The sequence below is a fragment of the Diabrotica virgifera genome, chromosome 5 (genome assembly GCF_917563875.1).
Source record: "Diabrotica virgifera virgifera chromosome 5, PGI_DIABVI_V3a".
Taxonomy (NCBI): Eukaryota; Metazoa; Arthropoda; class Insecta; order Coleoptera; family Chrysomelidae; genus Diabrotica; species Diabrotica virgifera.
Window position 1 is genome coordinate 143,702,567 of NC_065447.1, and position 11,831 is coordinate 143,714,397.

The 11,831-nt window shown below is 34.6% G+C and overlaps 1 protein-coding gene across 2 annotated transcripts in view; it reads left to right on the plus strand.

Annotated features, from left to right (window-relative positions):
* The window catches only part of LOC126884457 (NFX1-type zinc finger-containing protein 1-like), a 297,539-nt gene extending 286,850 nt beyond the window's left edge, over positions 1 to 10,689 (plus strand). For both annotated transcript variants that reach the window (XM_050650391.1, XM_050650392.1), the window contains exons 19-21: positions 5,791 to 6,029; positions 10,213 to 10,352; positions 10,543 to 10,689. In XM_050650391.1, coding sequence (XP_050506348.1) covers positions 5,791 to 6,029; positions 10,213 to 10,312 — 339 coding nt within the window. In that variant the 3' untranslated portion in view covers positions 10,313 to 10,352; positions 10,543 to 10,689. The remainder of the gene's footprint in view (positions 1 to 5,790; positions 6,030 to 10,212; positions 10,353 to 10,542) is intronic.
* Positions 10,690 to 11,831: the final 1,142 nt, after the last annotated feature.

The following is an 11,831-nucleotide window of genomic DNA, read 5'->3' on the forward strand; positions in this document are numbered from 1 at the left end:
TCTGTCAATGGCATTTAAAAGGTGTTGTAATCCATTCATATCATCACTTAAAATAACTGTATCGTCTGCATATCTGATTGTATTTATCAGAATTCCATTAACCTTCACACCCCATTCCAAATTATGCAGCGCTTCCTTAAATATTCTATCTGAATACAAATTGAACAACAGTGGGGACAGTATACAACCCTGTCTGACGCCTCTTTGTATTTTGCACATTTCTGTTGATTTTCCATTTATGCAAGCTGTCGCTGTTTGACGCCAGTATAATTTTTCTATGATTCGTACATCTTGACTATCAACTCCTTTATCCTTTAGTATTTTAATTAATTTGTGATGTTGCACTCGATCAAAAGGCCTTCTCATAGTCAATAAATACAGCAAAGACGTCTTTCCTTTGATCTCGGCATTTCTGCAATAACACATTTAGTGCAAAGAGTGCGTCCCGGGTTCCCAGTCCATTTCTGAAGCCAAATTGTGTTTCATTCTGGTCTTCTTCACATTTGTCTCTGATTCTAGTGTGGATGATACGTAGAAAGATTTTCAAGGTGTGGCTCATAAGGCTTATCATTCTTCAATCTTCAATCTTCAGGGATATCACCAGTCGAATAAACATCATTGAAAAGTTTAACTAGTATTCCAATGTTTTCCTCATTTATGAGCTTCAACATTTCTGTAGGTATGTTGTCGGGACCAACGGCTTTCTTGTTTTTTGCCAATTTTACAGCATGTTGTATTTCTGATTTTAGTATTTCTGGTCCTTCACCTTCATCTAAAATCTAAAGTGTCCAGTTCTTCGGGTCTATCATCATTATACAGTTCATTTATATAATTATACCAGGTAGTTCGGATTTCGTGTTCGTCTATTATCATTTTCATTTTACACGACATTGGTCAGTCACCTTAAATTTGATTTTCGCGGTCGGCATAACGATTGCTGCCGCTCGACTAATCATATAGATAGAAAAGTATTTTTTTTATTGTATTCCTATGAGAATTCGTGAATCTGGTCAAGATTGGAGCGCTGTTAAACCTAGATAATAAATAAAATTAAACAACTTTATAGTAAAAATTTACCATTGAAAAATCCTCTACAAAATCGCTATGATGTTATTTTATTGTAAAATGAACGGAAAAAAAGTTATAAACTCCAAAAGGAAAACAACGAAAAGCCCCAGATACAAAGTTTACTACTTTTTAAACAATTAGAATAATTGAAATAAAAATATAATAAACAATATTTTAAATCTAAGACTTTTCGCTAATAAACTGCTTTCTGGCTGCATCCCATATCTCCGGATTTTACAATATATAATCACGTAGAGACGACGAAAATAGGAGAAAGCAAATAGAGGACACTTAGGCCACGCATTTACCTTCTCTTCGTCTAGGAAAAGGACCGAAAGACAGTTTCTAAATACTCAAAAACTGAGTAAAATGAAAAAGATTAAAAAGGGTTCAAGGCAGGTTTTGTTTATATTCGATTCAGAGTTGGACTACCATCTCCATATAGTAACTATTTCAGCATCCTTATGCATCATCAGTGAAGTTTATGCAGTCACAACTCTGAAGGGAATACAAACATTCTGCCTCTTTTAAGGCAAAACATCGCGATGCAATGAACCCACCTTTTGAGACGCAATACAGCGACATCTCTCGTATTACGAGGAAAACAACGAAAAGCCCCAGATACAAAGTTTACTACTTTTTAAACAATTAGAATAATTGAAATAAAAATATAATAAACAATATTTTAAATCTAAGACTTTTCGCTAATAAACTGCTTTCTGGCTGCATCCCATATCTCCGGATTTTACAATATATAATCACGTAGAGACGACGAAAATAGGAGAAAGCAAATAGAGGACACTTAGGCCACGCATTTACCTTCTCTTCGTCTAGGAAAAGGACCGAAAGACAGTTTCTAAATACTCAAAAACTGAGTAAAATGAAAAAGATTAAAAAGGGTTTAAGGCAGGTTTTGTTTATATTCGATTCAGAGTTGGACTACCATCTCCATATAGTAACTATTTCAGCATCCTTATGCATCATCAGTGAAGTTTATGCAGTCACAACTCTGAAGGAAATACAAACATTCTGCCTCTTTTAAGGCAAAACATCGCGATGCAATGAACCCACCTTTTGAGACGCAATACAGCGACATCTCTCGTATTACGAGGAAAACAACGAAAAGCCCCAGATACAAAGTTTACTACTTTTTAAACAATTAGAATAATTGAAATACAAATATAATAAACAATATTTTAAATCTAAGACTTTTCGCTAATAAACTGCTTTCTGGCTGCATCCCATATCTCCGGATTTTACAATATATAATCACGTAGAGACGACGAAAATAGGAGAAAGCAAATAGAGGACACTTAGGCCACGCATTTACCTTCTCTTCGTCTAGGAAAAGGACCGAAAGACAGTTTCTAAATACTCAAAAACTGAGTAAAATGAAAAAGATTAAAAAGGGTTCAAGGCAGGTTTTGTTTATATTCGATTCAGAGTTGTGACTGCATAAACTTCACTGATGATGCATAAGGATGCTGAAATAGTTGCTATATGGAGATGGTAGTCCAACTCTGAATCGAATATAAACAAAACCTGCCTTGAACCCTTTTTAATCTTTTTCATTTTACTCAGTTTTTGAGTATTTAGAAACTGTCTTTCGGTCCTTTTCCTAGACGAAGAGAAGGTAAATGCGTGGCCTAAGTGTCCTCTATTTGCTTTCTCCTATTTTCGTCGTCTCTACGTGATTATATATTGTAAAATCCGGAGATATGGGATGCAGCCAGAAAGCAGTTTATTAGCGAAAAGTCTTAGATTTAAAATATTGTTTATTATATTTTTATTTCAATTATTCTAATTGTTTAAAAAGTAGTAAACTTTGTATCTGGGGCTTTTCGTTGTTTTCCTCGTAATACGAGAGATGTCGCTGTATTGCGTCTCAAAAGGTGGGTTCATTGCATCGCGATGTTTTGCCTTAAAAGAGGCAGAATGTTTGTATTCCCTTCAGAGTTGTGACTGCATAAACTTCACTGATGATGCATAAGGATGCTGAAATAGTTACTATATGGAGATGGTAGTCCAACTCTGAATCGAATATAAACAAAACCTGCCTTGAACCCTTTTTAATCTTTTCCAAAAGGAAACTTCTTACAAAATTTTCTCATATTTTGTGTATAACTTTTTTGGTGGTCACTTGACGATAAAAAGTAATAGATATAAAATTGTCTTCTTCTTCTTCTTCTTGTAATAGGACTATGTCCTGTTTCTTCTGTTACAGTCTTTGCTGCGATCCAGAGCTCCAACTCTCGTACCATCGTTTTTGGGTCTTCCTATGGGTCGCTTGGTGTTGGGCTTCTGTGTTTTCGCCCAATGCGCCATACGTTCAGGGTCCATCCGATCTACGTGGTCTCTCCACATGCGTCGTCGCGCTCTTGTCCATCTCACTACGTCTTGAACGCCTGGCTCTCTCAATGTGTCTTCGTTTCGTATTCTATCTCTGAGTGTGATACCTCTTATGGATCTTAGGGTTTTCATCTCTGTTGTTCTCATTATTTGTTTGGTCTTTGTTGTCTCGGCCCTTGTCTCAGCTGCGTATGTCAGTACGGGTCTAACACATGTCTTATAAATGCGGACTTTGCTTTCGGTGCTCATATATTTATTCCGCCAGATTATATCCCTCAGGCAACCAGATATTCTCGCTGCTTTCGTTGCCTGCTGTTTTGATTCTTGCCACAGATGCCTGTCGCTAGATATTTCCACACCTAAGTATCTGCAATCCATTACCTGTTCGATTATATGGTCGTCCACTATTAATTTACATCTAATTGGGTTCCTGGATATTACCATCGATTGGGTTTTCTCTTTGGATAGTGTCAGGTTATACTTTTCGGCGGTTATTTTGAATTTTTGTAGTAGGCGTTGTAAGTCATCTTCGTTTTCGGCTATTAAGATTGCATCATCTGCGTAGCAAAGCATTCTCATGGTTCGGTTACCCATTTTGTATCCCTGATTCATTATGTTAACACTACCTATAACTTCATCCATTATTAAATTAAATAGGCATGGACTGAGGCTGTCCCCTTGTCTAATGCCTGCATTGATTTTGATTTCTTCCGTGGGCCCGTGTGTGGTTGATATAAAATTGTAGAATATTTAATTTGCTACATTTTATTTATAATGGAATTTTCTGTAGGTTTGCTAGTTTAGGAGGTACAGCGCGAAAGCCCTTTGCAACCCTTTTTCCAATATGGCGGCCGGGGGACAAGGGTGGCGACCCCAAAAACTTGAACTTAAGCTTCTACTGAACCCCCTAAGAAATGCAACCTAAATGTAACATTTTAATGGACTAACAATAATGTTAACGAACGAATCAGTTCGTTCGTTCAAGTTAGCTTTGATTTAAATGCCCCTTTATGCGAATATTTCAATATAATATTATTATATACAAGAAATGGACATGTTAACAGTATTTATTCATTTCTATTTAATGACAGTGACAACATTATATTAATCTAGAAACATAAATATTAGTAACTAAGGTAGACATTAGTAGCCTTAGATCTTAACTACTAAATATATAACAAATATATTCATATTTCAGAAGTTCATTATATGAACTTCTGCGATATAATTGGGTAGGACTCAGTGGCGGATCTACGGGGAGGGAAAATGTGTAAAGTTCCCCTTCCCCTTAACAAGGTCCAAAATTAAAGAAAAAAACATGAAAATATATTAGCTGACATGAAACCTAAAGCACTAACATAAAAATTCAACCCAATAAACACGCTAATTATTTAGGAAGATTAAGGTAACTGAATGCATATAATACGTTATTTATGTCTTTTAATTAGTTTGGTTGGGTTTATCTTTTTTATGTCTTTTGGTAGGTGTTTCATTGGACGTTTCGCTTTAAGACAAATTTTTTCTCCCAAGGCAAATATCTAGATCCGCCACTGGTAGGACTTCAGTGTGCACAATTTGTAACAGCGCCTCTAGTTTCTGAAAAGAGTTTAGTTTTGGTAGTGAAGGTCTATCAAGTGTGTTTGTTCCATTAAACTCTTATACGGAAGTAGTAATTTGGCTTACCAGGCTATCACAGAACTCGCTGTTGTCTTGCTGTGTATTATCAGGTTGAGTTTCTTGTATGGCAAATGGCAAGCTCAGGGATCATGTATTTCGTTTAGGACTTGATCTACACTTGCGTGTTGATTGTGAAACTCCCGTTCGACTTCGTTTCTGATGGTATCAAGTCTAGTCTCTGGGATATGATTGTTTCGTACCTGGTATTGATATGCCACTCGTTTTTCAGATACTTGAATTTCTGGACATTCTCTGCAAAATTGGGTAATGGGTCTTACACAGATGTCGATAACTGATCATTTGTTGACCGATGTTTGTCACCTTGTAATAGAAGTAATAGAAGCGTATACTATTTTCGTTCTTGGACAAACTCCCAAGTCATTCGCTACCTACCACTTGAGAGAGCGCGAACTGATATTACCGCGCAGAACTTTCATTGGGTGAACCTCTTGTTGTTTGGTTCGCTTATGGTTGTTGTTGCCCTTAAGTTGATTGTATGGCAGGAGCCCGCATCCTCAGCATTCTGCCTCATTATTATTATTTTATTATTTTACTATCTTTTAACATACCGTCGTCAAACGAACTGGATAGGTCCAATACATTAATTTTTGTTAGTTAGTTACTCACATTTAGTCTATTTATAGTAAGCCCGGTAATAATATATTACAATAAAAATATTTTGTATATATCTTTTAGGTTGAAGCAGTAACACAACTTTTGGATAGTCCCCAGCGATTTACTAAGTCTAGAAACGATATTGTTAAAATACATTTAGAAGATCTAAAAAAAGTAACTGCTTCAAACATTGCTTTAACTGACGCCGAAAGGAAAGAAATTGTAAAAGCGATGGGCTTTACACAAGGCCATTGGTATAAATGCCCCAATGGACATCCACATAGTATTGCAGATTGCAGCGGAGCAGTGGTTACGTCAATGTAAGTCAAGTTTGAACAACCACACTTAAGTTTATTTGTAAAATATGTTATATTGTTTATTTATATCTATTTTTATTGCAACATGCGGTGTATTTCATTTGTAAAGTGCTTTTACTTTTACTCTTAAAACGGAGTACACATATTTTTTTGTTACTACTACCAACTACCATCTAAAATAAATAAGAACTACGAAGATTATGTGCGCCGTAAGAGCGAGGCTTCATTAGTCCGTTGCGATGCGTTCTGTTGCGACATCGCAACGGAACAACGCATTGTATGCCACACCTGCCTTGTGATGACACTGCCATCGAAGAACACCGTTAGTCTTGTCGCAACATAAGGGGTCCCGTGGGCACTTTTAGCTTGCCGCGATTTGATGGTGGTATTATAGGTTTTATTGGGTCGCTGAATCCAATGGAAGTGGGCTGGAAGCCCAAATGTGGTGCGTTTAATTGTTATTAGCAAATTATGGTAAAATTAGGTGTTTTTCAGGAATTATTAGAAGCCCTGTAAATAAATTGATAGTGTTAAGGTCTTTTCTGGTGTTTTTTTGGTCGCTGAATCGAATGCGACTAGTCGCGATTACTCAAAATATGTTCTTATTTTGTTAATAACAAAATAATTGTTTATTCGCCGAAAAGCTCGAAATGCGCTATCTACAGCAAGTTTGTAGTCTTTTTCATAGTATTTTTAAACGGTAAATCGATTGCCACTAGTCGTGATAGCTTAAACCACGTTCCGACTTTGTTATTAATAAATTATTGCAAAAATAACGGTTTATAGTACGTTTAGTCACGGTTTTTGCTCTAAATCTTAAAAAACCACTTGGATTGACATGAAATTTGGCATACACGTAGCTAACAGGTCAAACAAAACAAGTGATATTGTGCCGATATCTGCTTTTAACATGGGGTTGAGTTTTATCCCTTTTCGTGGGTGATAAAAGAAACCGTTAAAATAAGTCCGGAAGTGGATAAACTGATTAATTCTATGCAACTTTTGTTCTATACAGTTTTTTCACTAAGTCAATACATTTCGAGTTACATATTTGGTTTTTTTTGTTGAAAAATGAACATATTCACTCGCAAATAATTTGAAAAGTATTGACTTAGTAAAAAACTCTATAGATCAAAAGTTGCTTAGAATTAATCAGTTTATCCAATTCCAGACTTATTTTAAAGGTTTCCTTTCTCATCCCCGAAACGGGGTGAAATTCACCCCCAGGGTAAAAGCACACATCGGCATAGCTACGTGCATGCCAAATTTCATGTCATTCCAAGTAGTTCTTTAAAATTTAGAATAAAAACCGTGAGTAAACGTACTCTAAACCGTTATTTTTGCAATAATTTATTAATAACAAAGTCGGAACGTGATTTAAGCTATCACGACTAGTGACAATCAATTTAGCGTATAAAAATACTATGAAAAAGACTACAAACTTGCTGCAGATAACGCATTTCGAGCTTTTCGGCGAATAAACAATTATTTTGTTATTAACAAAATAAGAACACATTTTGAGTAACCGCGACTAGTCGCATTCGATTCAGCGACCAAAAATACACCAGAGAAGACCTTAACACTATCAATTTATTTACAGGGCTTCTAATAATTCCTGAAAAACACCTAATTTTACTATAATTTGTTAATAACAATTAAATGCACCATATTTGGGCTTCCAGACCACTTCCATTGGATTCAGCGACCCAAAAAACCTATAATACCACCATCAAATTGCGGCGAGCTAAAAGTGCTCACGAGAACCCCTATGTTGCGAATAGACTACCTTGTCCGTCGATCCGTTCCGTTGCGACGTCGCAACGCAACTCACTAATGGGGCCACGTTCCGATGCGTTGTTCCGCAACGCAGCGCAGCGCAACGGACTAATGGGGCCTCGCTCTAACAAAACTCAATAAAGGCTAATTTACGTTAGAGCCGAACGTGGACGGCACGGGGCGTGGAACAATAGACGTCGCACGACTCCGTCCTGTTGTACTATAAACTAGCGAACTAGCCAATGCTTTTCATATCGCACGATTCTTCAACGTGCCCCGTTAAGACAGCCGTACCGTCCACGTCCCGTCGTAAGATCAGCCTTAAGTGATGAAAACCTTCTTCTCGATGTGGTTGGAAAGGAAATAATTCATCGAGGAGTCTTTAAACAACTCAGAAACTAAAAAATTGTCAATAAATTTGATGAGATATTATTTGTCGCTAAGTCAAAACATTTCTGCCAGACCGTTCTGCAGGTATGTCTCCAGGGCCAGGTCTTCAGTGCCAGTTGATCTATTATTTTTCATCCTTTATAGAGCATTTCTTATTTTGTTTTCAGATTACCTCAAATTTGTTGATTAACTTTAGTTTTTTTGTGTGCATTTTACGTAAGTTTGGGGAGTATATAGATATATTTTTTCTTTTAATAACTCTAAGTGATATTCTACCCATTCGTCTGTTTGTATTGGTTCTATCTTTACCCTTTCATGGATATTCTGTCAGAAGTTCCTCCACGCTTTCCATGGCTCCCTTGCTTTGAGCTTCCCATTAAGCCACATTGGGCTACATTGAGCTTTTCAGCTCTTTTTTTCGTATCATAAGTTTGCTTTCTGTATTCTATTCTTTCTTCTCGATATCCTGTGGTCAGACACTTTTGATAGAGTTTCTTTTTATTTTTTTTCTATCTTTGCTGTCCACCAACACCAAAATGTTTTTTTGTTTTTTGCAATTTATCTGGTCATTTTTTTCTTCCAGTGATTTCTTCTGCTGCTAGCTGTATTTAGGTTTTCATATCATTCTCCATTTGTTATTTCTTGTATATATTTCGTTGTTGGTGCTGTTATCAATTATGGGATGGGAAACATTTATATTATTAATTTTTCGAAAAAAAGTTGTACTTATATGACATAAAAAATTCTGAATTGAATAGAGTAAAGTATCCTTAGATTTCACAATATTTCAATTAGAAGGATGTAATAATTGTAATTGTAGTTAGAAGGAGAAAATTCATATTTACTTACATTCCTCGTACAGGATTGATAAAATTTGATATCTGATGAGTGTATCTTAGGTTTTAGACCATGCATCTTTTTATGAAGAACAACTGTCTTTAATCTTTAATTATTAATTTATTATTCTTTTTCTCTTTAATAAATCTTTTTATTATTAATTAATTTTTCTAAAATTAATAATAAAAAGTTACCAGATTTGTAATAAATAAAACTGATATTTGGGAATCTGTAATATGAGAAACATTTGCATTTTTTTTATAAGAAGGATGTAGTTGCACATTAAAAACTAATTTTTAATTTTAAACAACTTTTATATATAACAATTTTCGATATTGTAAATTATAAAGGTACCTACTTTACTCTTGAACGAATTTCATATTTTTTTACATACCTCGTATAGGATCGATAAAATAGATAACTATTCATATCTCAATAGCAGAGATCATTGCCAAGAATTCTTTAAAAAATTTAAGATATTAACTCTTCCTTCTTTGTTTGTTTTTGAATCCGTTTGTTTAATCCGCAAACATGCATCAGAAGGTCCAGAGAGACCCACTCATAACTATCCCCTTAGAAACGTGGATCATAATCTTTATCTGCCAACCCCACGGTCTGAGCTGGTTAAGTGCTCTATACTATACAATTCGAGAAAAATGTACAATCACCTGCCATCTAACATCAAATCTATTGCAGCATTTCCCGCTTTTCGCAAGGCCTTGAAAGCTTATTTGCTGGAGAAAGCTTTTTATACAGTGAATGACTTTTTTATAAACGATTTGAATTCAGCAAATTGACTTGTAGGATTATTACTTTCGAGTACTTGTGTACATATTTGCAGCGGCATAGAACTTTTGATTTACTTTCCCTTTCCCCTTTCCTCGTTTGCCTTCTTTTTGCTCTGACGTTGTATACATATTGTTTGCAAAATTTTTAATTTTTTAATGTGTACTTAATAACTGTAAAATTATATTAAGTAGTATAACTCACGCCATTTACTTGGTGTCTGTTTCTGTTTTTGTTTTGTTTGTAGTTTTTTACTATTTTTTGTTTTTTATTGTATTTTTTATTTTGTATAAGCTTTGTCCACAAATTGTTAAAATTTTTTGACAATAAAGCATACCTTACCTTACCTTATTTATTAAATATATCGACAATCCATAAAAAGACATATATTTTTCAGTTGCAATGAATGTAAGGAACAAATTAGAGGCTCTTCACATGGATTCTTATCAACGAATCGAGTAGCAACAGAAATCGATGGAGCGAGATATGAAGCTTAGACAGAACAAGCAAAAATGGATAATTATATTTTAAATTAAGGTGGGTATAGAAACATATTTCAAGTACCTAATACATGCAGTAAAATATTAATATCTCAAAGACCATACACAGTAAATAGTAAATTACATTTAATGCGGTATTTCTGAATTTTTGTTACTTTTGTTGGCTCAACTATTCGTCATTTTGCTGAATTTGGCAATTTTATATTAACTCTATTACATTATTTCAGGTATTTTGGACACTATAACATAACCATAACCGCGAAGAAATATGTTAGGTACTACGATTGTTTCAAATAAAAATATTAAGTATTGTTACTTTAGATTTATGTTTAGTTTGTATTTTGATTTATAAAAAATAAAGTATTTTTTATGTCTTTTATTTTTCAACAAGAATATGTAAATTAAACACATCAAAAATATCTAAGACACACAAAGTTTTTTCATATTATACAGTATGGTGGAAATGTGTGTGTTCACAAAGAGGGGATGGCATTAGATAAACTTTTTGCCACAGATATAGTATGGTGGAAATGAAAGGGATAATTCGTTATTTCGTAAGTCGGCGATTTTAAGGGAAAATACCGAAACAGGTAGATTTTTATTTTTAAATTATGATTTTTTAGCATACAAATCATTTAGCATACCGAGTGACGGCATCCATCTGGGCGTGATGACGTTATATCAATATTTTTTTAAATGAGAATCGGGGTCGTCTGCTAGTTCATTTGAAAGATATTTAACTCTCTATTCAGTAATATAAACGTTAACACAAATAGTTATACAGGGTGTCCAGAAAAAAATTTAAATAAATTTATTGATACAAAAATCAGAATGAATGTAATTTGTTTAGCTCAAAATACATTTTACTGCCGTCAGAAATAGAAAGATATTTATTTGATAAGTAAACATTGTTTTTGGTTTAGATGAAATGTGCAAGCTGCATCCCACTTCTCTCTTGGCAGTTTAAACATTTAATTTAAGCGAAAAATAATAACATTTTTGAAGTGAACACTTCTTATCGTTCGGTGTGGAATTTTGGCGGGTGTAAAGTCGTACTGGGGGTCATTCAAAATCGTATGTGCACTAGAGATCAAAAGAATGAACATCGACATCATAAACCGGGAGATATTAACAGAAGTTCAACCACGATTTTCTAAGTCCTGCCCTTTGCAATACTGGAAGCTTAGAGATGGTACTTACAATTTGTGGAAAAATCCACGGGTTTCCTGTGACATTTTCCTGTGAAAATTAGATTTTCCATGAAAAAAAAAAATTGGGAGTTGCGATGAATTTTTAAGTCCTGCCATATCCATAGAATAACAGGACACTATCTATTTTATGAAGAAAATTTTTTGGGCAGGACGGTTGCAAAAGGACTAAGGGTGTATACAGATATACAAACATGTAATAAAAATAATGAAATTTTCATAATTTTCTAAGTCCTACCAACTTAATAAATTAATCATATTTATTTCAAAATGACCAAAAAAAATGTTGGCATGACGTCACCTAATGT